This window comes from Pinus tabuliformis, chromosome 2_1 (assembly GCF_031772625.1).
Source record: "Pinus tabuliformis cultivar Carrire ecotype Pingquan chromosome 2_1, CPIR1, whole genome shotgun sequence".
Classification (NCBI taxonomy): Eukaryota; Viridiplantae; Streptophyta; class Pinopsida; order Pinales; family Pinaceae; genus Pinus; species Pinus tabuliformis.
In genome coordinates, this window is record NC_142299.1 from 954,471,502 (window position 1) to 954,498,459 (window position 26,958).

The window sequence follows — 26,958 nt, forward strand, 5'->3', positions numbered from 1 at the left end:
CCAGCACAGAGAAGTGCTTTAGTGATCCTCCACACTGCCTGCCTAGTCAGCATTCGAATAATCATGCAGTTTTCATATTTCTGGCAGTGTATCTCAATCCATGAGAGATTGTGCCCCAAAGATATCTTAGAGGATTCTTGGCACCAATCAAGTGAGGCTCAACCAAATATGAGCTCACCATGCTAACTGCAAAACATATGTCTGAAGTTCACTAAGAACATCAACGTGATTGAGTTTATAAAACTCAAAGGCATTTCCCAAATCTGGTCCGACATCACTACCATATAACTTCTGAAAGTTAATATCCTCGAGGTAGTCACAAGTTTGCAGTTTATCTTTCCACATTCGGAATCCAACTCCCTCTGTCTCCTACAAATGAGAGGGTCTGCACCTGTCAGACATAGGTGCCAGTATGAGAGGTCTATCATCCACAACCTTCAAGTAATGGTTTGGATCGATTTCACTCCTAGTGAATCTCAGCTTCATCTGACAGCTGTTGATCCTCTCATACTATGCCTGGGGTGTTTTGCTTCAAGCCATAGAGGGCTTTCTACCACCTGCATACATGAGATTCTTGATCATGAATCTCAAACTTCCTCGGGTTGTTCCAAACCTGTGGACTTGTGGCATGAGGGGAATGGTCCCTTATAATATTTTCCTTCGGTACATCTCAGACATGTACCTTCATGCTCTCTTTGAATTCAGGCATCCCTGTCACCATCTGACTCACAGACCTCTGGTGCTGTGTCAATGGACATGGTTCCCAGTGGACTTCCTGCAACTTGATACAACCCTGAACTCAAAAACGTCTTTGAAAAATCTATTTTTAGGCACGTACCTTTCCATCGATGAGTGCCACCCTGAAACCTTAAACTTCCATTTCCGAGATGGACACCAGGTTCTTGCGATCAGGTACATAAAAGAGATTCTGGGGTTCCTTGCTTTCTTTGAAGAGTTGACCATTTCCTTGATGACCCACATTACTTATCATTCCTCTGCTCATTGAAGATGTCCCTGGAATGATTGTTATATTCATCAAGAGATGTGTCTTTGCTCTTTGCTTGATGGACGAACTTATTGCAACCAAGGCATCTGCCTTTCCTCCCACCCTTAGATCTGAACTTTCCAATGAAGTGATCTTTCACTGTGCCATTCTGATAATATTCTCTGCTTCCACTTCACCCTTAACGAACTTAGAAGAGGATGTGGAACTCATTGATCCTTTTGTCTTGTCCCTATTGTCTTTGGTGATTGCTCTTTCACTCTTGCTTGGGCATTGTCTTCACCTCAACTTTGATACCATGTTAATTTTAGGTATGTTCTATGCTCGAGCAATTTATTTCAATTTCTTTTCCACATTAACAATCACATCAGCATAAAGTAAACTGCAGATAGAACATAAATATAAATCGCAGAAGACAAGCCAAGACAAGTGGACACAAGATGTGGTGCTAGCCAGGGACAAACCCCAATGTGGGGAAATCCTTGATCAATTCTTCTTTTATGTTCTTTAAAGTTCAACAGAGAAAGTGAGAGAGATAGTACATTTACAATAGAAGTCAATCACTTTGACTTTTGATATCGGCATGAGATCAGTTGAAGACATATTGCTTCGATTGATTCTCTAAGGTGACTCGTTCACCTATCATAGTGCTGCATCTCGTCTATTTGTTGCACATTACCGTGTGACACCTTGCTGTACTGTCACATGTGTTGAACCTTGATGATTGAGCTGCTCTCATCTTCATGCTGCTCATCATGCTGCATCTTCCATGGTCTTATTCATCATCAAGCTGCCCATGCTCATGATCTCATTCATCATTATGTTGCCCATGCTTATATAATCATGCATCATTATGCTGCCCATGCTTATATCATCATGCATCATTATGCTGCCCATGCTCATATCATCACGCTGCTTATTATGCTGCCCATGATCTCATACATTATGCTGCCTTCCTTCGGAGACAGATGCTCCGACTGTTTTGGCAGTCCGACTTTTCCGGCAGTTCCGACAGTTTCGGCATTTTCGGCTTTTCTGGCTTTTCCGGTATTTCCGGCTTTTCCGATATTTTCGGCGTTTCCGGCTTTTCTGTCGTTTTCGGCGTTTCCAGCAGTTCCGACTTTTCTGGCAGTTCCAACTTTTCTGGCTTTTCCTGCAGTTTCGGCTTTTCTGGCTTTTCCGGCAGTTTCGGCTTTTCTGGCTTTTCCAGCAGTTTTGACTTTTTCGGCAATTTCGGCGTTTTCGGCTTTTCCTTAGGATCTCTCCTCCTACTAAAACCCAAAGACAAGTAGAGGAAGAGATCCAAGTGTGTGTAGAAATGACTTGAAGTCCTCTTCTATTTATACTAAAACGTAGAGGTTGAATAGACATGACTGTTGGGCTTTTGAGTCTACATAAGTTGCTGGCCCACTTAACAATTTGTCCATAACATAAATAAATTCATAACTTCATAAATACTTATCGGAATCGGATGATCTTTAGATCAATCCTACACCGCTCAGTGAGAGGGATCCAATAAAAATATTAGCTGTCATAAATAATATGACCCACATGGAGTTTTGCCCTAGTTGCCAATTTTAACACTTATATTGTACATTGCAATTTTTGTTCCTCTTTACAATTGCTATTTGTTTCTGGAAGATTAAATTGATTTGAAAGTGATTGCTAATTGAAGAAAAGAATTGGGCTAAAGTGATTGGAACAACATAGAACAGTGGAAAATTAACAAGAACTTTGTTAAAGATGTTAGTACTATCAAAGAGTATTCCAATGTGCACAAGAACGCTAAATTTGGACAAGTAGTTTGAAATATATTAAATCTGTATATGACTGCCCATAAATGAACCCAAAACCATGAAGGCTGAAAATTGACTTGACCAGAAATAATAATTAGACCTGCAAAATTTTTTGTACAGCCAATATATGATCTAATACACATAGTTAATGAAAAAGCGTGTTTAGATAAATTCAAATGAATACAAAAGATTTAACTTGGTTTTCACGTATCCCAAGGCAAGGGTTTGCCTCTAAACCCCTTTAATTGCTGTAGACTATTTCCAAAACTGTAATTAGCTTCAAGACACTTGGAAATTTGATTAGTACAACAATATTATGCAAATTGAAGGGGTTTGTACGACCTTAGGGCTTCCTTAAACCACAAATTTTGTGGTGATTTCACCAAAGATATGACCAATAAATACAATGTAAACCACAATTGAGTAAAGAAATTCACTATTATATATATATATATATATTTAATGAAATATAATTGTGATATATATTTATGTATATTTAATGAAATATAATTTTGATTTTTTAGAATATAAAGTTTTTTAGGTCTTTTTTTATATTTAAGACTAATTACAATTTTACAAAAAATTAAAAGGATACTTGAGATATAATTTTGTAAATGAGGTGATTGCAAGTTGTTGGAATAAGGATATGATCCTTCTTCCACAAGAGTCAAGGACATGGAATTATGTCCTCTCTTGATTTGGTATCTCAAGGCTTGAGGTTTTGGAATACTAGGTGGAACACCGAGGATTCAGCCCTAGCATCAAAATAAGACAAGTATTGGAAACAAAACTCTACTAGGAGGGCTTTCCAAGAAGAGAATCCTCCAACCAAGAAATTATCAGTTATTGAAGATAAGATTTTTTACCTCTAGAGGGGAGAGTGAATCATGTTCCAATAGAGAAAAGCAATACCTTGAATGAATTAGGAAAATGTGTGATGAACCCTAGACCTCTTTCTCCAAGATTCCTTGGATCAATTAGCTTAGCCTTGTAGTAACTTTGTGCTGCTCCAAAAATTTCCTTTGAAAAAAATTTGATCAACTAAACAAAAGAAGAGAATTCACGTGTACACCCTTTTGTCTCATGAAAAATTCACATTTTTGATAGCTCAACAAGTTTACAATGATTTTCCAAGGAGGAGAAGGCCTTTATTTATATGTGAGGCTCTTCAAAATATCCTCCTTGGTCTCCCACAAAATAAGTAACTTGCCATCCACAAAAGCTTGGAGGATAAGTTAAGAAAATTGATTTTCAAATTTTACATTGGACAAAATCCCAAAAGAGGCAATCATGCTACAACAAAGAGGCCCAAGAGGGCTGTTTTGACCCCTATTAACCAAATGTTCCACTTGTGGCTTCATGGTTGGCTTGCTTGGAAAGTCGACTCAAATCGACTCTCTCTAGGTGGCACAACAACCTCAATTGACCAAGGAATCACCCCTAAATGGCCTAGGTCAAAGCTAGCTGCTAGGGCTAGTAAATGGTATTCCTTGGGAGAGCCATTTTGGTGCTGGGCTGATTCCGGGATTTTGAGGGCTGATTTCTTGGTGTATTTGTTGGAGTTTCCAAGTGAATTGCAGGGCTGATTTTGGGGGCTATTAACTGGGTTGAGTTTACCATTCTTGGCTTGCGCAGAAGGAGTTTTGGGCCAACATAGTTTGTAGAGAGGGCTGCACGTGGGAGAGGATTGGTAGGGAACTTGGAGTTGGGCTTGGCTAGGGCCATAAGGAGGAGGATTGGAGGAGTTGTTCAACACTTTGGGAGGTGTTTTGGCAATTGTTTCCCTGTAGAGTGAATTACCTAGCTGGAGGAGGAGCGCACTAAAATTGGGGTAATTTCGGAAGAGTGGAACTAGGCCCAACCCTTTTTGGGTCTTTCGAGGTTATTTGAGGGGAGTCCAAGATTAATTTGGCTAAATTTTCTGAGCACTCTAGGGGGCTCAAACAAGGGTCTCTTTCTAGCTAGCAGTTGCAGATTTTGAGGGTCAACGCAGAAGCTTGAGGAGGAAGCATTACATAGCATCAGAGTAGCACACTTCTCGCTTGGGATTTGTCCAACTTGCTTTGGCAAGCCCAGGTGCACCTATTCCATACATTTGTACTCTCCTCTTTAGTAATAAAATGGCTCAGCTTGGCGCAGTTTTTCGCTGAATTGTTGGTTAAATTGTGTTGCATGGTGGAATTTGCTTTGTTTATCACTATTATTTCCTATTAGGAATATTACAAGATGGTTCAAAATTATCAACAATCATTTCTTCTTGATCACATGGAATATAAGGTAAGACAAGATTCCTATCAGTATCATCATCAATATCATAAATTGGATCCTTGTCGAAGGAATGGCCATTGACATTCCATTTCCCTTCTTCTATATGCACAATCTCGAAAATTTCAACTTCCATGGAATCAATAGGATCAACCTTTAGAATGGTTGTTGCCATCTCCAAATCAGAAACTCAAGTAAAATGTTCTGTTGTCATACCCTTGATTGGTATGGTCTCCCTCCCTTTCTTTGAGGACTAACTTCCGCCAATCTTGCTGGAAAACCTCATACACTCTATATGGTCATTATTGGCTGGCCTTGCTGGCTGCTACGCTCTGTCAGCTTTTATCTCAACTCCTTGGCCTGATGTGGCTACTGTCCACCTGCTGGCCTATTCACCATTCCTTGGATTGTGCACCCGACAACATCTATCTTTCTTCCAGTTGATCATTGATATGCAAGCTCGGTGACGCGACTTCTGTAATCTCTTCTTGTCGTGGCCGCAACCATTGCCTATGTGTCTTGTCCCTTGGGTGTCACCAACAATTCCCTCTCTGTGGCTGTGGTCGAGAAATTTCCCCTACCAACCTGTGCTCTTTTCTTTTCTCTGCTCTGATTTTCTTTCGTACCCACTATATGGATTCTTGTGTTCTTTACAAAATTAAAAAAAATTGCTCTATATGATCATGACCAAACTTGGCCCCAACGAACCTGTATGATCCTGGCAGCTTGAGATTGGTTCTCAAAGTTTACAACTTTGATGCCGTGTTAATTTTCTTGCAAACCTAACACTCGACAATCCATTGATCTAGCAGATTATAGATCTACTGAATGAATGCACAACTAGGTTATTAACATTAATTTAATGGGAGCAAAATATAACCAACCTCACAAAAAGATGACACAATAGATTTTTCCCAATCAAATCAGTTCATCAATAAAATATTCCAAACCTACTTGGGCTCTCGTCCTGAATAATGGCCCAACCGAGGAAATACATGTACAATAACTAGATCTAATCCAGCTGATCAAGACCTTCTTGGCTGATGTGGACCTACTTGCTGCCTCCCATCCTCAAACCCAACACACTAGAGTATTACATGTTGAAATTTGAGACAGCTTTGGGATGAATTTCCCCAAGGAAAATCCGATTACCCCAAAGAGAAACCGTATTGTCCCAAAGAGAAAATTCAAAATTGAATAAAGAAATAATATTATTGATATATTTGGCGCTCTTATTATTCGTTGTGACAAATTATTTGGGCAAGCTATCATCAAGGCAAATATATTTAAATATTCTCAAGAGAAAATTGAAAGGTGCTTTTCCTCAAGTCAGCCTCACAAGTTAAGGGTCTCATTGGCACCAAAAGACACCCCTTGGCTCCTTCATCGAATTGTATAAATAAAAGACTTTGTGGCTCATTTGAAACACATAAGGAGCAACACATCTTTGGAGAGAAATGGTCTGAGATAGCCGCAGGCTTGAGAGCCCTAGCTGCAGTGAAGAAGAGATAGTTTTTGGTGCCCTTTTCTTGTGACAGGATGAGTTAGGATTGCAGGCCGAAATGGATAGTTCTATGTATGTTTTGTGGAACATTTCTCTTGTGCATAGAAGCCAAAGTTTATGTGTATTGCAGGCAGGGCCAAGCCCCTGAGGAACCTTGTTTGGAGGGCCAAAAGGATTATCTTGGAGGGCCGAATTATGCCAAATTGCTGGTTGGTTTTTTTTGCAAGGAACAAGAGCCAAATGAAATTAGATGACTTTCAACACTTTTTACCATTGCGGTAAATTTTATATTAGATGTTTCTACAATGTATATCAACCCTTAAATTATTATGACAAGGTTCAATAAATAATGAAATATGCTTAGTAATGCAAGCCCAATGAGTGCAAATGATTTGCAATGATAAAATATGCTTGTAAACTGATTATTAGGCATGTTATTTTCCACAATGTCCCAAGCTGAGAGGAATCGACGAAGGTAACCACAGACCAAGCTTTTAGTTTGGTAGTAGCCCGACCAAACTAGAGAGGGCTCTCTCTATGGAATCACAACCAAGAGATGACTGGATGATAAAGGATTTTAGGCTAAATAGCTAATCTCAGGTAGGTTTTGGAAAATTTAGGGTTTTGTTGTTGGATAAGGGAGAAAAACCAGGTAGCTATGGCAGAGGGTCAAAGGATTACAGCAACAAAGATATGAAGGAGCAAGGTAGCAACACTTTTGTGATGTATTTTAGGTTTTTTAGTGTAGTATGGTGTTCAGATGAAGCATGAAGGTCTTAATGAGCATGAGACATGAATTCATTAAGCAAGAGTGAACATAACATAAAATAATTTTCCATCAAAATAGAGCTTAGTGAAAAGAATTATGTTTATAAACTGTAAGGAAAACTATTGAAGAGATGATGAATGGAAAGAGAAGATGAATATCATTCATATAAAGTAATAACAAAGGAAAAACAACACCACAAACTTACTGCACCTGAATTCCTAGATAATAGCTGCAAACTGTGTCCTTTGAATTCAAGAAATGTCAAATACAGGCTACAATAGTTCTCTCCTCAAATGTCCAACCCTTTACACTCTGAAATTCATGAAATATATACAATAATCTCATCCCTGGACCAAGGGAGTTGAGCTTAACCATCTCCCTAAAGATAGAAATAGTTGCATTAAATTGAGCACTCCTTGCTAGGAATAGGCACTGAATTTCTGAAAATAGGGGTCAAAGATTAACTCGTATCTCTTGAATCATGGCATCTATTACAACACCGAAGGAGGTTTTTGTAGATAAGCTTGTGTTTGAGAGAAACCTCTCTTAGTTTTTGCAGATTCATCTCCATATCCTCGGAACATGTGCCACAACATCATGACTAAATCAGGGAATCATTAAATGTTTAAATTTGTAAAACTAGGCTGTAAAGATCTAGTCAAATATTCCAATCCACGATACCTGTGAAGAAACTGAAAGAGGTTTTTGATATTTGGCTTGTTCTTGACAAAAACCTCCTTGGGTTTCTCAAAATTTCTTTCCAACTATTAGAAAAGAGCGCCAAAAAACAATTACTAAAACAGTAAAACAAATTCAAAATGGCTGATTTTTTGAACATAAGCCTCAAATATTGCTGCATATCTCCCAAATCATAAAACATGTGCATAAACAGAAGTAAGTTTTTGTTCTTTGGTCTGTGATTGACAAAAACCTCTTTCACTTTTGTAAAATTCATTTCCGTTACTTTAGAAACTGATTTTGAAGTAAAACTGTCCCTGTGTGCAGCAAATGACCTCAAAAGACCCATGAGATTTTTTGATGATACTTTTGATGATGACCATGACCTTAGGCTTGTGATGAGAGTAGCATATACATTATACATTTAGACATTGACTTAAGACCCTTTTCCAACCAAGAGAGATGTCAAATTTAATTTGAAAATATTATAATTTGACCTAAGACCATAACTAATAGTGAAAAGAGTAATTTTGATCATTGGTGACTGACATGACTGACAAGCACTAACAAGGCCAAGATTATGTGATTTTACCACTGCTGTAGGTGAAATTATATCGCTGTAGCAAATATATCAGATCTGGAAAATCAACCCACAGTCCACTAAAATTTCACTTATGTGCATCCAATTAACTTTAGATTAATTTTCAAAGCCTTAGGTGAATTATTAGTGAATTTAGGTTTGATTTAGATGCACTTAAGCCCTGAGTATACTGCTGTCATAAAATGCTTCAGAAATTAAAATGAGAACAATGATAGAAATGAAGGGTTAGAGGGCAAACCAAGAGGCCTAGTGGTGCTGTAGTAAACTAGAGGAGCTTCCTATGAACTTGACTACTTGCAACCACCAAGTTAGCTCTAGAATCGTTGCAAAACCAAATGTTAGAGATGAAATATTAAATCAAATGACTGAAAATTGATTGAACTAGAGCTAGGAAAATAGGCTAGGGCAAACAGAGGGTTGAATAAAGGGGTAGAGAAAGCCCAAAGAGGTCACGACCAAGGAGGAGGAGCCCTCTAGGGTTGATGTCAAGCCTCAAAAGGCTGACATTGGGCAAGAGAATGCCCTAAAAGGGCCAGCAGCTAAGGGATAAGCCCTTTTAGGGCTGCGGCTAGGGGTTCAAGGGGGGCCAAGGGCTAAAGGAGGCTCCCCAAGCCCATGACATAGGGAAAAAAGGAAGGCCGAGGCCCCTAGAAGCTTGCGGCTAGGCTAAGGAATGGGGCCGAGGGCCTTAAGAGGCCACGACAAGCCCTAAAAGGGCTGCGACCAAGCCAAGGAGGGGGCCGAGGGCCCTAGGAGGCCTCTAGGCCTCATGACTAGGCCTTAAGGCCTAAAAAAATTTCCAGAAGCCTGCAATTGCCAATAATGCCAAAAATCACTGCCAAAATGCTAGACGCTAGGCCTTAAGGCCTAAATTTTTTTCCCAAAGCTTGGAATTTTCAAATATGCCAAAAATCACTGCCAAAATGCTGGACGACTTCCCTTCTTTAGCTAGACATTGAGCCTGTAGGGTGTTTGAAGGCTAGATCTTGCCTTCTTAGGCCTAGATCTGCCTCAAAACCCGAACAAATTCTCTTGAGAAATTTAAAAGTTCCACCTGCACAAATGAATAAAAGAATTCCAAACCCCAATTATATATACAAAAATTTAAAATCCCATATACCCAAGTGCTGTAAAATAATATGGGTTAGGAAAATAATTTACAAATAATTTACAAATGCACAATATTTACAAGCTCTTGTTAGCAAATAAATTCTTTTTAGCCCAATATCAAAAACAATTTTGGAAATATTTTTATGTAAATGACAATGCATGAATATTTTCAAAAAATGGATATTGGCCAAAACCCTTCTGCAAAATTAATTACCACAATGAAATAGTCGGCTCTTTCCCACAATCTGTGAACTTGGAGCCCAAGGGTTAGCATACCTGTAAATCTCTATAATTTTCTCAAAATAAAATTGTTAGATCATATGGTGAATCAAATGAACTAAGATAGCATGTATTAATAGAATGTTCTTATCACCAACAAATGAAATAACAATTCAAAAAATTATTTAGCACAATATAGGATCACACATATAGCTAACACATACCACATATACAGAAGAAGAACACCATGAACTGAACCCCAAAGTTTTTCTATTATGATAAAATAATGTTCTTAACTGCGCAGTAGCTCAATACCAACGTTCCAAAAATTACATCATCCAAAGATATAAAATAGAAGTTCTATAGCTTTTTTATATAGAGAAATGCCTCCATGTGGAAAATAATGACTAGTTGGCTTGATCCTCATCAAAGTAATCTCGACCGTTGAAAATAACTTGATCATCTTTTAATCTCCACCGTTGAGGGAAGTGACAAAATTTATAGCTGCTGTGCTTTAAAAAATGTAAAATACACAATGCATTGTAGTAATATTTTTAATGAAATAACAATTCGAAAAATTATTTAGCACAATATAGGATCACACATAGCTAACACATAGCACATATCAACAGAAGAAGAACACCATGAACTGAACCCCAAAGTTTTTCTATTATGATAAAATAATGTTCCCAACTGAGTAGTAGCTCAATACCGATGTTCCAAAAATTAAATCATCCGAAGATATAAAATAGAAGTTCAATAGTTTCTTTATATAGAGAAACCCCTCCAAGTGGAAAATAAAGGCTAGTTGGCTTGAACCTCATCAAAGTAATCTTGACCGTTGAAAATAACTTGATCATCTTTTAATCTCCACCGTTGAAGGAAGCGACAAAATTTATAGTTGTTGTGCTTTAAAAAATGTAAAATACATAATGCATTGTAGTAATATTTTTAACGAAATAACAATTCGAAAAATTATTTAGCACAATATAGGATCACACATAGCTAACACATACCACATATCAACAAAACAAGAACACCATGAATTGAACCCTAAAGTTTTTCTATTATGATAAAATAATGTTCCCCAATTGAGCAGTAGCTCAATACCAATGTTCCAAAAATCACATCATCCAAAGATATAAAATAGAATTTCAATAGCTTCTTTATATAGAGAAACCCCTCTCAGTGGAAAATAACGGCTAGTTGGCTTGATCTTCGTCAAAGTAATCTCGATCGTTGAAAATAACTTGATCATCTTTTAATCTCCACCGTTGAAGGAAGCGATAAAATTTATAGTTGTTGTGCTTTAAAAAATGTAAAATACACAATGCATTGTAGTAATATTTTTATTAATAAGATGACTGTACAATGATGTTGAATAGTACAATGAGGGCCTGCTTATATACCTAGGTAGGTGCCCTTTCATGAAGGGTCATGTTTTTTTAGACACGCCTTCCCATTTAACCAATGACTATTTTAATTAATCATTATGATTATTTATGTTTTACATTTGTTATATTTTATTTTATTTTTCATATAAAATGTAGTCATAACATTGCCCCTCTTCAAAAACTGTCCTCAAAGCTTAATGGTTGACAATTTCTTCACTTTGCTTACATCATTTTGTCATGGGTAATTCATTGATAATATTACCTTAGAAGGGGTTTGACTTCGACATCTAAATCATTGTTGTTAACGATTCTGAAGTTGCTTTTTTATTTGTGGACCCCAACTTAAGAATAACCCTATGGATGCCCCTATCTTTGCCTTAGATCTACTGATAAACCAGTCGAAGACCTGTCTTTGCTGAACATGGCATCCTCAGGAGCTCAACCGTGTCCTCGTTGATTTCGGGTGAGCTACACCTAACGATACACCTAATGTCCCTGTCCACAAGTCTCATTGGAGGCAATGCTCCAAGGGCCCGCTGTGCCGCACCATATGCCACTGCATAGCACCAAGTACCACCACACTCCTCGGCATGCCACTGTATGCAGTCTGTCCCTGTACACCACAGGATATCCCCGACTACCGCTATACCATCTTGTACCGTCCCGTGCCCTGTCTGTGTCAAGGCACCAGTCACTCCCTGCATGTACTCAATGTGATGTAAGACACTCCTACTCCACAACGCAATCCAACACACTACGACACACCACCATGCATCTCCATGCCCACCTGTAGACCACTGCTCAACGCTAGATGCTCCCACACATCCGTGGATGTTGTTGATTTATGGTAGCATCAAATGTGCTCTAAGCCTCAAAATTTGCAGGGAGACTAGGACACGTGTATTCCACAATACCTAGAAATTGTTTTGGGAAATTCCACCTGGAGACAGTTTTATTAATATAATTAATTATTTTTAATGGGTGCCTAAGTCTAAACTTCAGAAATTAAAATAATTAAAGGGTATTAATTAAACTGAGCATGAAACTTCTAGAAGAAGACGAGGATCAAGTCAATATGATCTGAGCCATTGATTAGAATCTAATTTGGGCTGTTGATTACTCAACTGGAGGATTATAAGAAGGACTTCGATGGGCATTTGGAACACACATCGGGTAGATACTTAGTTACCTAAGCAAGATCGATTTTTCTCACTGGTTGAAGTTTGGCAGAGAAAATTGAATCAAAGGGAGAGTTGCTAGTGAGAAGGGGAGAGGGCATCAACATCAATTGGGAGCACAGGAGCAGAAAGAAAACGGAGAGCAAAGGAGAGACAATGCAGAGGCAATGCGTAGGGATTGCGCAGTCCCTATGCAGAAGTTGATGTAGTGAGACGCAGAGGGGGCATCAGGGCCTCTCCAGAGTCAGAATCTTGCTTAGAAGGGTGAGAATATTGTCTGTAAATTTTCTCACAGAAATTCCTCTTCTATTCTGTTGGTTGTATCTTGCACATGAGATTTTTTGCTGAAGATCAATAAAGAAACCCTCATCTACTACACCGATTTCCCGGCATTGGGTTTTTCCGGGGACAATTGTCCAAAAATAACTGTCATTGTGATCATACTTGTGCTAGTATTTTTTTCTTGCATTTACTTTCTGCAGTATTTTATTGTGAAGGCTGCAGTAGAATTTATTTCGATATTTGTTGTAGAAACACTGTGAATAACTTATTTTTGAATTAATAAGTGTAAGAAATAATACCAGTTACTGTAGTTGGATTTCTATTTAGAAATTTTCACATGGTATCGGAGCAAGTTTAAGCAAGAGTGCAAACTGGAAGAGCCAACATTGAAGAGAAGAAGGGAGTTCGAAATTGCTGCATAGGCAGAAAATTGAATCCCCAAAGGGATTGCGCAGTCCAGTCTAGGAGGGCAAAATTTTCATAGGAAAATCTCTCTATGAGAGAGTCAACAGAGAGAAAGATTTCTAGTTTGAAGTTTACAAGTGACAGAGGGAGCAACGCAGAGCAGTGTTTAGGTGAAGATGCAATTTTTCTGCAGCTGTTGCCGGGGCAAAAAAGCGTCAGAAATCAATAAGAAAAATAGCACAAAGAGGGATGGAAAATCAAGATGCCTTTGAATTATCTTCCAGATTGGAAGAAGGATTCACATGCTTGTCAAGTTCAACGTCAACAGATGTTTGGTATATTGATAGCAGGGCTTCAGCCCATATGACTGGAGTACGAGAATATTTCTCGAGCTATCAAGAAGAGCAAATGGACTTTCAGATTACTATGGGAAACAAAACGAAGTGTACTTCAGTAGGGAGAGGCACCATAACATTTCAGACGGAAGCAGGAACCAACATCCGAGCCACTAATGTTCTGCATGTGCTTGGGTTAGGAATGAATCTGATTTCAGTGTCCCAGTTATAGGACAAGGGATACAATGTATACTTCATTGGAATGAAAGTATACGTCAAACATACAAGCTGGAACAAGAAGAGACAAATTGGAGCTCGAAGCAACAGATTGTATGGATTGCAGCTCGAGTCTCCAATGACATTGATAGGTAGCAATCATAATGGTGATAAGGAATTGAATGAACTATGGCACAGGCGAATGAGACACTTCCACCATTGATCACTGAGGATGCTCAGAGAGATTGTTACAGGAGTTCCAGTCCTTAGTACTGAGCATGATGATGTATGCAGAGGATGCGTACTAGGAAAGTATGCTAAAACAACTTTTTCCAGAGTAACAACAGAGCGGAAGGTGTATTGGGATTGATACACTCAGATATTAGTGGCCCAATGTCCAAAAGAGCTCTTAGTGGTGGGAATACTTCGTCACCTTTATTGATGATCACTTTAGAAAAACCTGGATCTATTTCTCAAAGACCAAGGATGAGGTCTTTGATCGGTTCAGAGAGTTTAAGGCCCTCGTAGAGAACATGACAAGGAAAAAGATTAAGGTATTGTGTTTAGATAATGGTGGAGAGTATACAGACAAAGACTTCATAGGTTTCTGCGCAAAGGAGGGTATCAAAAGAGAATGGACAACTCCATATAATCCAGAGTAGAATGGAGTAGTAGAGCAAAATAATAGAACTATTGTTGGGGAAGTAAAGGCTGAACTTGCCTAGATTCTTATGGGTAGAGGCATGCAACACAACGGTGTATATCGAGAATAGAACTCCTCACAGAGCATTGGGGAAGAAAAAGCCTGAAGGTGTCTTCATAGGGAAGAAGCCGAAGGTGAGTCATCTCAGGATATTTAGAAGTGTGGCATATTGTTACATTCCAGATGAGAAGCATAGTAAACTAGATCGAACTGTAGAAAAGGGGTACCTCGTAGGATATTGCGAGACCTCGAAGGCATACAAAATCTATATTCCTAGCAGTAGGAAAATTGTAGTAAGACGGGATGCAAAGTTCATGGAGGATAGAGCTTTCAGGAAATCTCGAGAGATGCCAGCAGAAGATCAGTCAATAGATGTTCCATTAGTCCAATAGTAGCAGGAGCAGCAAGGAGGATAAGCAGGAGGAGAGACACCAGGATCGAGCACAATGGCCAACACTAGTATTTCCTCAGAAGTAGGAAATATAGGCATTTCTTAGTAGATGGAATAGCAAGAACAGGAGGGGGATTTGATTGAGCCTCCCATCGCCAGTGGTAGAACTAGCAGGGAAGTACGACAGACGCTGAGGGACACAAAGGAGTTTGTCGTAGTTCCTAGAGCCGAGAAGAGGCAACGTAGACAACCTTACAGGTACCAAGCCTTGTTAGCATAGGTTGAAGAACCCTCCAACTTTCAGGAAGTTGTACAACACCAAGTTTGGGTGGATGCCATGGTAGAAAAGTATAGTTCTATCATGACAAATGATGTCTGGGAAGTGGTACCTAGACCAGAGGATAGATCAGTTGTAGGATCAAGGTGGATCTACAAGATTAAGTATGTTGCAGATGGCAGTATAGAGAAGTACAAGGCTAGGTTCGTGGCAAAGGGGTACACACAAAAGGAAGGAATTAGACTACGAGGAGATCTTCGCCCCAGTGGCTAGATATACCTCTATCAGATCCGTTATATCCCTAGCAGCTCAAATGGGATGCGAGATTCACCAGATGAGTGTCAAGACAACATTCTTGAACGGGGTGATAGAAGAAGAGGTGTATATAGAACAAGCCAAAGGCTTCGAAACTCATGTATGCAAGTTAAAGAAAGCCATGTATGGGCTTAAGTAGGCATCCAAAGCATGGTATGGTTGGATTGATAGTTACTTGCAACAGTTGGGATTCGTCAAGACTGATGCTGAGTCCAATCTCTACTATCTAATGGTGGAGTATGAGCCACTTATTCTTGTATTATATGTGGATGACTTGTTTCTACCAGGGTCATCTAGGCTCATAAAGGACTGCAAGAAGAATCTTGGAGCAGAATTCGACATGAAGGATATGGGGTTGATGCATTATTTTCTAGGGTTGGAAGTTTGGCAGAAGAATTGGAAGACCTTCCTTGGGCAAGGAAGATATGCTACAGAGATTCTAAAGAGATTCAGAATGCAGGATTGCCGACCCATGGCCATGCCCATGATCATCAACTGGAAGAAAATAGATGCATCAGGAGATAAGGAAGTGGACCCCACCTTGTACAGATAACTCATTGGGTCGCTCATGTATATGGTCAACACTAGGCTAGATATTTGCTTTGCTGTCAACACCCTTAGTCAATTCATGGTGGAACCGAAAAGGGTGCATTGGGCAGCAACTAGGCACATTCTTAGATATGTGCATGGAACAGTCGGATATGGGTTGAAATACACCTGAGGAGATGACGTTAGATTGAATGGATTCACAGATGCAAATTGGGCAGGTAGCTCAGTAGACCGGAAAAGTACCTCCGGGTATTTTGCTTCAGCGTTGGATTGGGAATGATCTCTTGGTGCAGCAGAAAGCAAAAGTCAGTAGCTCTGAGCTCAACAAAAGTAGAATATATGGCGACCAACACAACTACGTACGAAGCTATATGGCTTAGAAAACTGCTTGTGAGTTTGTTCAGGAAGAGGATGGAAGCGACCAATATTTTCTGCAATAATCAGAGTTGTATTAAACTCTCAGAGAATCTAGTATTTCATGATTGGTCGAAACACATTGACATCAGATGTCACTTTATCGGAGACTGTGTTCAGCGTGGGGCAATACAGTTGCAGTATGTCTCCACAGGAAATAAGGTAGTAGAAGTACTCACAAAAGCCCTAGGAAGAGCTAAGTTCATCCAATTTAGGAAGCGGATGGGTATGGTGGAGAATCCGTTTCAGTAGCAAAATAGATGGTTTCTCAGTTGCAGTGGCAGGAGATGAGAGGGAGTTGCAGTACAGATGCAATGTTGGCGGTGGTAGGGCCAACAACAGTACAAATGCAACATTTGTGCAGTAGTTGATGTACAATGGTGTCAGACATCAGCAGCATAGAGGGAGATGTCACAGAATCAGAAGTGACGCTTCAGCAGGTTGCATTACTAGAGCACATTCCTCACAAAGAGCGAGTGTTGATTTATCGTAGCATCAGATGTGCTCTAAGCCTCAAAATTTGCAGGGAGGCTAGGACACATGTATTCTGCAATACCTAGAAATCGTTTTGGAAAATTCCGCTCGGAGACAATTTTATTAAAATAATTAACTATTTTTAATTGGTGTCTAAGTCTAAACTTAGGAAATTAAAATAATTAAAGGGTATTAATTAAACTGAGGGTGAAACTTCTAGAAGAAGACGAGGATCAAGTCAATATGATCCGAGCCATTGATTAGAATCTAATTTGGGTTGTTGATTACTCAACTGGAGGATTATAAGGAGGACTTCGATGGGCATTTGGAACACACATTGGGCAGATACTCAATTACCCAAGTAAGATCGATTTTTCTCGCTGGTCGAAGTTTGGCAAGAGAAAATTGAATCAGAGGGAGAGTTGCAGGTGAGAAGGAGAGAGGGCATCAACATCAATGGGGAGCGTAAGAGCAGAAATAAGACGAAGAGCAAAGGAGAGACAATGCAGAGGCAGTGCCGCTGGGACTATGCAGTCCCTATGCAGAAGTTGATGCAGTGAGACGCAGAGGAGGCATCAAGGCCTCTCCAGAGTTAGAATCTTGCTGAGAAGGGTGAGAATATTGTCTGTAAATTTTCTCACAGAAATTCCTCTTCTATTTTGTTGGTTGTATCTACTCTCTTGTACATGAGATTTTTTGTTGAAGATCAATAAAGAAACCCTCTGCTACATCGATTTTCTTGCATTGGGTTTTTCCGGGGACAATTGTCCAAAAATAACTGTCATTGTGATTATACTTGTGTTAGTATTTTTTCCTTGCATTTACTTTTCGCAGTAATTTTTATTGTGAAGGCTGTAGTAGAATTTATTTTGATATTTGCTGTAGAAACACTGTGAATAACTTATTTCCGAATTAATAAGTAGAAGAAATAATATCAATTACTACAGTTGGATTTCTATTTAGAAATTTTCATAGATGTGATGGCCTAGAGCTGTGTCCCTATGTGTCGGCCCACACCTGATCTGTATCATCACCTCCATCGTCGCATCACCATACCCTCCGATGAATGGATCTCCACTCCAAATCCTCCCTGAGGGACCCAAGAAGTGAATCTCCCTATGTGTCAGTAGCGATGCCACCACTGCTCTGCTCCTCTGCGTCCTTTGTGCCCCACACAAATGTGAAGAATCCCCAGCTCCATACAAGGCACTGTCTGGTGGCTTGCCAATGCCACCTCCTCTGACAAACTCCTGCCAGAGTATGTTGATCATCCCATGATCTCGTGTACAATCGTCATACCAAGACAACCCAAGGAGTCTGTCCATAAACTGGTTGGCCACTGGTGCTGACCGAAACTCCCCTAGCAAATGTGCACGCTCAACTGCTAGGTCAATTGTACCATCCAGGTCGTAGTCAATCGGCATACTTGGGAAATGATAGGTAGGCCCACCTAGATCCCAATGCCAGTCTGGGCTTCCAGTATCCCCAGTGCTTGGAACCCGCTGCTGAGCTACACCCAAGTCCACCACCATCTCCATAGCCCACTCCATTGAGTACCAACTCAGAATCTCTCGCCATCCAACCCCAAGAAAGGGATCGAATGCACAAACTCCTACACATAGAACAACCCCATCATGCGGATGCTGCACCCTGTGCAACTTAGGTCGTCTCGTCCCGCTATCCAGTTCAACACATGAAATCTGACTAGGTAGCTCTGTCTCTTTCTTTCCAATGGGCAAAGGTGACCCAACAATGCTGCTAGCCCCGTCTATGTATGCTTGAAGAGGGTTGCTCTGACTCTCCAATGTGCCCTTTAACTGTACCATTAGGGAATCCAACCGTTCCCCAACGTGAGCCAGCTTGGCCGCTGACTCGACACAAACCACTCTCATGCCCTCTAGCTCCTCGTTTTATAGCAGAATAGCCTCTCGTACTGACATGGCCTTCCTTTTTAATGCTAGAAGGTCGACTTGAAACTGATGACACTGCTGTGTGCGACCATCATCCAATACCTCTATATCTCCTGACACCTCATCAAGGGTGGATATGTCTCCGAACACCTCGCCGATCTGCTGTGTGCTGCTATCACCCAAAAACAAAGACATGACCTTGGTCACCACCTCAATGGATGGCACTACTGGGGTATGCTCTACTCTCTCCACTAAGATGTCAACCGACACGGTCAAGGGAGTCTCCAACATGGGTGATCCCTGCGTCACACTGGGTGTATCTACTTGCTCCCCATAATCCTATGTAGATGGCTGCACCCCCACGACCTGTGCAACTCTAGTGTCTCTTCTGTAAGGAAGAGGATAGATCTGGTCTGACACCTTCATCAACTGGGTCAAGAATTCACGCATATCAAATCCTCCTTGAGCCATGGGTCATCTATGGTTTAACCCGTCATTGTGTATACATGCACAAATCTTCCCTGACCTAGTTCGCTGCGCCACAGTTGGCCAAGATCATGGCTCTGATACCACTGTAATATTCCTAATGGAAATATTAAGTAATAACAACCATAAATTTCTTACATGCAACCAAAAATCAAAACACTGCAAAATATCAACACATTAACAATTTATCCCCAAAGAAGTTGAGCCATTGTATTATATATTATGGTAGACAAATCCCGGGTGAGAAAACAAGGTGCCCAGATGATGGGAAGTGACTTCTCCTATATGCTCAAAGCTGCCCTTGAAATCTGCACTGTTGGCTGGAAAGAGACCTCTGTTTGAGCCCTCTAGACTTTATTCTGCCAAATTAATCTTGGCCTCTCCTCAACAAGCCCAAAAAAACCCAGAAAGGGTTTGTCCTAGTTTTGATGCTCCAAAATTGACCCCAAAATGCTTGGCCCTCCTCTGCTGCTGGAAAATGTTATTTGTGATAGTTGGAGTGTTTTCTGCTCCTCAAAGGCTAGGAAATATCCTCCAATTCCCCTCCAATTAAATCCCAAACAATCCCAACTCCTCAATCCCTCTCACCAGGCCTCCCCACAAACAACTCCACACTCCCTACGCAATCCTAGGGAAAAATGACACAAGCTCAGCCACACTGTTTCGTTTTGCCAAGAAAGGTACCGCTGCTCCTGGAAATTTCCTCCTTCCGGCAAGTATTTGTGAGGAAATAGCCCAACAACGACATATCTCTTCCCTTTGGCACAATACCTCTCCAAGCCCTACGTAGCTCCCTTTTCTGCGTCCCACTGATGCCAGAAATTCGTGCTATTGCGTGGTATCCTCCCAGCTACCAAAGAAGAGTAGAATTTGCCTCCCTAGGGTGGCACTCGTGGTCCACCGAAGAAGAGGGTGAGATTTCCCCTTGGAAACCTCTGGTGCTAAACAACACCTGCGACTCAGCTGAACAACTTGAGCTACAATGTGCAAAATGATAAATTATCAAAAGTCCTCCATGCTGCCTTCAACCTCCCATTTATAATTGTTACCTCAGCCTTCCTTGTGGGTCCCTTAGCCAACTATTTTGACCCCCTTCCCACACAATTGACTTTTCCTCCAAGGGGTGTGTATTCCGTGAGGGGTGGCCCCCACATTCCACTAAGGTTGGAATTTTCGATTTCTCCTAAGTCCCATGTACCAAAAATGTCTCTAATGCCCAAATTACAAAATTGTGCTAGGCTTAGCACTACCCTAATAAACTCCGTGAATCTTATTAAATGAAAAATCTAAATTTGGGATATTACACGAGGAGAATTCGATCGACGAGGAGAACTTGACTTAGTTCTTCCTTTGAAACACTCATCTCTCTTTGGAGATGTTTTGCATTCAATGTCATCATGATGATGTGATACTCGTTCAACTTGTAAGAGTCCTTTCACGAATTTCACATTTGAAGAATTCCCCGACTTTGCAGTTTTGGAGCATTCTCCAACTTCTTCTTACACATATCCCAATCTTTCATGTCAAGGTTGTCTCGTTGCCTCAATAGGATTGATGATCCTTTGCCATTATTTTCGAGCCCTTTTCTGTTGTAACCCATCTTGGTTAACAACTTCATACCAATCCCTTTTGTATGCTTCTCGAAGGCTGCAAAATATGCATGATCATTGTTAACAATAAATGTAGGAAATGAAGTGCTTTTTACCTCATTTGACTCTTGGTCATCTGCTTGAGGTTTTGTTGTCTCCTCCTTATCTTCTGTAGACAAAGTGGTAGATGAAGATTCAAGAAAACCACTCTTGTGGTTTAACACATAAGAAATATTCTTCAACTGACAAAGGGTATAATCATCAGCCATTCCATGACCACAAACTTGTTGAACCTTGGGAGAAGCTTCAGGAGTTGAACATTCCCCAGTTTGCTCTTCAATGACATTTTGCAACATCAGACGCAATTTCTTCTTTTCATCCTTTGCTGCCTCGAGCAATCTTCTTAGTTCCATGTTCTCCATTTGAAGAGATGAGGCTATCTCTTCCAGTTCTTGGAGTCTTGTATGTTGCAAACTCTCGTCCATACTAGCAATCAGATCAAAACCTGCTCTGATACCAGTGATCTGAAAATTTATAGTTCATCCTTGACACTTTGCAAGCTTTGAAAATTGGCTCTTTAGTTCATAATTTATTCAAATATGAATAATTAAATTTAAATGAACTTAAAGATGAAACAAAATCATATGCATCCCAAAACGATAAAAATTCAAGACAAGAACAACAAGATGATAATGAAGTTCACCCCCTTCATTGGGCTACCTCTTCGGGCCCTGCTTCAATGGCTAGGCCACTTTATTGATCTCAACAACAAAAAGAGTACAATACATCTCATGGAGTAAACCTCCTTCTGGAGTGGCACAATTTCTCCTTCAAAGAAATGTTCTCCTATAGAGAACTCACACTCGCGAGATGATTCCCAAAGAAATAATGGAGCCAAATAGGACTCTCTCACTGAATGTGGCAACAAGTCCTCGTACTCATGCTGAGATCAAAGCATAAATTGGACTGCTTCATGATGAAGTGCCAACATCGTCTTTCCCAAAACCACATTGAGAATGGACTGAAAATTGCGCTGCTCCAATGAAGAAACTAATTCTGCCACTATGTTTGGAATGCCTCAAAACCCTTGTCTAGGCTATTGAAGCGCTCAAAAAGACCTCCTATGGCCTCAAAAAGCCAAAGAGTTTCTGCTGCAAATACAAAAAGGTTTGACTCTGCAAACCATTCAACAAAATGTGTTGTGCCCCAATAGTTGGGTGCTTGTTTTATAATACTCCAGGTCGGCGGTTCGATCCACATTACGTGCGATTTGGTTTGATATTTCGGCGGGTTAATATATATGCGAATAATTGTGTTTTTTAATGTTATGGTGGCGGGGTCTATGGCTCCGCCACCGTATGTGGTTACCTATCGCATGACGGTTAATATAACCATGCTCAACTCTGCTGGTGATCACATAACAAACTGCCACCTGTAGCATTTAACTACCTCACTATGTTGACTCCCGCTACTATGTATGGCGATGACCTTGGGATATGGCGGAGTCGCCAGATATGGCTTGCTCCCACCATATCCTTTCCCACAAACCATCGGCGCATAAAACTTAAATATAAATTTGTACCCTCCATTTTACAAGGAACAATGAATGGTCTAGTGTGAGGCATGAGATTAGTCGGCGGCAAGTCAGGAGTTCGACTCACGAAATGGGTGATATGTGAAGATTTTTTGCATAAACTTTTGGCGGGCTGGTCCCGCAATCTCGACGTCTTGACTGCGCATGTGATCACCCGACACATTGTATTGACTGTCGATACAGAACCGTGGCTGGTTTTTAAAATGGTGCTGTCCGTTAAACATATATCGTGTAATGTAAAAATAACACCCTCTGCCACTGTGGATAAATAACATGAGGTATGGCGGTTGATAACTATGGCGTAGCCATCAACCATGGCAGAGTCCATTTTTTTTCCAATGATAACATTATCACATGAAATATAATTGATGGAGTAGTTATAACTTATAACAAGAACCATCCGTGTGGTCCAACGGTAAGTCGTTGCGTTGATAGTGTAGAGATCTCTGGATCAAATCCTGTCTAGTTCGACATATCCCATACCCAAAATTTTGGCGAATAGAACAAGGCCACATGGCCTCCCCTAAATTGGGCCACGTGTCGCCCTCTCATTGGGTTGTGTGGCACCAATCCAATGGTCCTCATACCGCCAATTAAAAATTGACAAATGTCATCATCGCACTGGTCCTCCATCAACAATCAAGTACTGCCACATGGTGGTTGGAACCATGACCCTTCACTGTCCAAAACCCTGAAGCGGATCCTTGACCATTGGAACTTTGCGTTGACCTTTGACCAAGGTTGAGTTTGACTTTCTTTTTCATGAAAACTTTGACCAGCTATAACTTTGTCATACAATGTCCTTTTTCACCCATTCAAGCTGTGTTGGAATCAGAATGATGAGCTCTTCACAATGGAGCTGGTTTCGGAAGCATCAGAGGAATTTGAATTTTGAGCATTTTGAGGATCCACCTGGATCGCTGATGCAGAAGTATCTACCTGAGCTACAAACATCAATACGTTTGGCATAGGCATAGTGGCTTCTCTCTATCGGATCAATACTATGAAGAGAGAAGTGCTATGAGGCTCTTAAGACTAAAGAGCTCTTTCATGCACAATCGTCAACTTTCAAATTGCAAACCTTCCATGGAAATCTACCTTAGGACCATAAAAGCTGTGTTACCATGTTAAGAAATAGAACTAGCAAGATCTTGGCGGAAAAGGATTTAAGCCATCCCCAACATATGTATGCATCTCATGATATTGATTTATAGTACATGAAAATAGCCACCTCTAGAGCTAGATCTCATTGACAACTTGTTAGTAGATAAAGATGACAATTCATAACAAGGTTATTTCAGACTTTGTGATTGTCTAGAGACTTACAGTCTAACATTTATAATGGTTTTCTAGGCTATATTAAAGTCATTTTATGACAGTTTAATTTAAGCTTTATTGTTGTATTAATTACTTAAATTACATTTGTCATTTTAGTTTTATGCATCTAGGGTTTATGTCATTCCTTTGTTATAGAAAGATGGTTTCTCTCTCCATATGATATCCTAGAAGTATTTCTCTCTTTTAAGTTCTCTCTCGTGTTCTTGCTTGGTTTCTTTGTGCATTTGGTTTCCATAATATCATTTTATGGCTTACCATCCCTTTATCTTTTATTTGGGTTTCATTTCCAAGGGCCTTAATCTCCTTTTATTTTTCATCCGTATAGGTTTCATTTTCTTATTTTTATTCAGAAAAAGTAGATATGGTAAATTAGTGGACTGTGGAGCCACAAATTATTGATCCCAAATTGTGAGAAATTTGTTGATGGCCATATTCAGTTTAACCTGTAAATACATGTGTTTTGAGAATGTGTTCTAGGAACAGGGAGATCAATCTGTAACATTAAAGTGTTATTTTATTTCACATGACTTTCCTTATAATTTTAAAGTTCTATTATTTGGGTGTGATGCAGGACATTGTTATAGGAGAAGCATGTGCAGATCTTCGCAATCAGCTTGATATCACCTATCCTGTTAACAATGGAATCATCCAAAATTGGGAGGATATGGGCTACATTTGGGATCATGCATTTTACAATGAGTTGAAGGTAGCTAATCCATATCTTATCAGTATGATCTATAAATGGTATATAGAATTTTTTGTGTTTCAGTTGTAGTACTGTCATGCACATTCACTAAGGTTAAAGTTTTGTCTGCATTGAAATATATTTTATTGTGAAATCTTTTGTATGGTTAGAATATACTTGTATGTTTTCTGCTTTTTTTCAGATAGTCAGTTGAGTAGGATTCTTCTATATATCACAGTATATAAGACTGAATTTGTGGTAGTTGCAGATAGATCCGTCAGAGTGTAAAATTTTATTGACAGATCCACCTCTCAATCCTTCAAAGAACCGTGAAAAAATGGTAAGCTTTGTATTTTGTAATGTAGGTGGTTTTATGAGTTTCAACTTTGTTACATTTCTACTTGCTTGAATTTTGTGTCCTTTTTGTATTTTTGTATGGTTATAATGAGTGCTTTCTTGTTGCAGATTGAGACTATGTTTGAGAAGTACAACTTTGCGAGTGTCTTTATCCAAATTCAAGCTGTTCTGACATTGTATGCCCAAGGTGCTGTTTACTGTTTGATATTGTGGGTTGAAGTGTTCCATAGATCACTAATATGTTTTTCTGTTAAGCAATGACTCTCTTCAAGCCTTGCAATGTGAATTTCATTATATTTCTTTGTTTGCCATGAAATTTCATGAAATTCAGTGTCTGGTTTTAATTATAGAAAATTGTTTTTAATGCAATTACACACACACACAAAGGGAACCCATCTTTTTATGATGGCAACCTGGAAATAAGCTTGACTGACCCTCACAGTGCTATACAATATTTTGTCCAAATGTTTACATCACCAGTATTCAATATAATCAATAGCCATATCTGGAAAAGTCCACATTGGGGAGGAGCATGCCTGTGAAGCTTTGAATCTGGATAATTGTCATGACAACTACTCCAAGATGGCACTAGACCACAGCCTGACAGAGCTGATGAAATCATATTTTGGCAAAGCACATGATGTTTTATTATACTGCTCAAATAGGTAGATATGCATGTTATTTTATGTACTTTTTAAAAATATGTGTGCAGGGCTATTGACTGGTCTTGTTGTAGACTCTGGAGATGGTGTGACCCATGTGGTGAGAAATTTTATTCCATGTTCTTGACAGTGCCCATGAAGGGAATTTGATATTTAATGTTTGGCTGTGCTTTCCTGCATGTTATCAACCTGTGCTTTTTTTGCAGGGATGTAAAATTTGGGAAATTTTTGACATACGTAAAGTGAATGTTGATGCTTGCTTTGAATTCACTATTTTAGATATTTCTGCGTTTGGTGTAAGTTTCAGGCCAACTGCTGAAAGTGTTTTGTTCACAATGCCTCATCAGGTGCCTGTCGTTGATGGCTATTCCTTTCCACATCTCACAAAACGTATGAATATAGCTGGACGTCACATTACCTCTTATCTTTTGGATCTTCTTCTTCGCCGTGGGTGAGGATCTATTGCTCACATATTTTGAAATTGTGTTAGCAAGTATCTTTTAGCTGTGTGCTTATTTTCATAAATTGAAATGTGCTGTAAGAATGCATGTTTTTCCAGGTATGCATTAAATAGAACTGCAGATTTTGAGACTGTCAGGGAAGTAAAGGAGCAACTCTGCTATGTAAGGTGATTTCCCTTTACGCTTTGAACTTTTCAGTTAAAAGTGGAATGTGTGTGATAGCCTGTGAGCATTTTGAAACATAATGTATTCTGTTATATGCTTGGGGAAATGGTTAATTGCATAATCCAGTGATTTTAGTGCAGTTATGACTACAAGCGAGAGTACCAGTTAGGACTTGAAACAACTATCCTGGTTAAGAACTATACGGTGAGTTCCTAAGAGATTCATAGTTTTCAAGATATATTAGCATGAAGTTGTATAGAATGCTCTTCCCTTGAGTCTTGTTTTGATATTTATTTACATGCTTGTGCACCATCCATTAAACAGCTACTTATGATATGCCTTTCTGGTATTTTAGTAGTCATTGCATTTTTGTTTGTTTGTTTGTTACCCGCACTTCCACCCACGGGGAATTTGAACCGGTGACCTATTCCAAGAAGTGCCTTAACAGTGCACCCATTCACCATCAATCCAAAGGGCTGTGGGCAGTAGTCATTGCATTTCTATTGAGGGGATAATGTCTTTTTTCTTTTAATAAACTTTTGGGGATTATTCATTATCATTTATATGATTTTGATACTTGGTTCTATTTTCATTTTTTTTTATATGCTATTATATATAAATAATTCACAATACTTAATAGTACATAATAATAAAGAAATTTAATAATACTTAAATTTGTCAAAAAACGTGAATAACTTCATTCAATTTACATTTCTAACTTGATGCTTTCTGTTTTCAAGATTTAAAACTAGATAGCATGTGTAGCATAAAATTAAGTTATATAGTAATAGATACCTAAACAGTTTAGAAGATTGATCTACTTTCTTCTAGAT

At 39.5% G+C, this 26,958-nt stretch overlaps 1 protein-coding gene across 2 annotated transcripts in view; it reads left to right on the plus strand.

Moving 5' to 3' along the window:
- Positions 1-26,958, plus strand: part of LOC149203812 (actin-related protein 2) — a 240,248-nt gene that overhangs the window by 31,420 nt on the left and 181,870 nt on the right. The window contains exons 3-9 of one of the 2 annotated variants that reach the window (XM_089403570.1): positions 24,367-24,501; positions 24,743-24,820; positions 24,946-25,024; positions 25,550-25,599; positions 25,847-25,950; positions 26,059-26,127; positions 26,266-26,329. In XM_089403570.1, coding sequence (XP_089259696.1) covers positions 24,367-24,501; positions 24,743-24,820; positions 24,946-25,024; positions 25,550-25,599; positions 25,847-25,950; positions 26,059-26,127; positions 26,266-26,329 — 579 coding nt within the window. The remainder of the gene's footprint in view (positions 1-24,366; positions 24,502-24,742; positions 24,821-24,945; positions 25,025-25,549; positions 25,600-25,846; positions 25,951-26,058; positions 26,128-26,265; positions 26,330-26,958) is intronic. The other variant, XM_089403571.1, reaches the window with a different exon arrangement.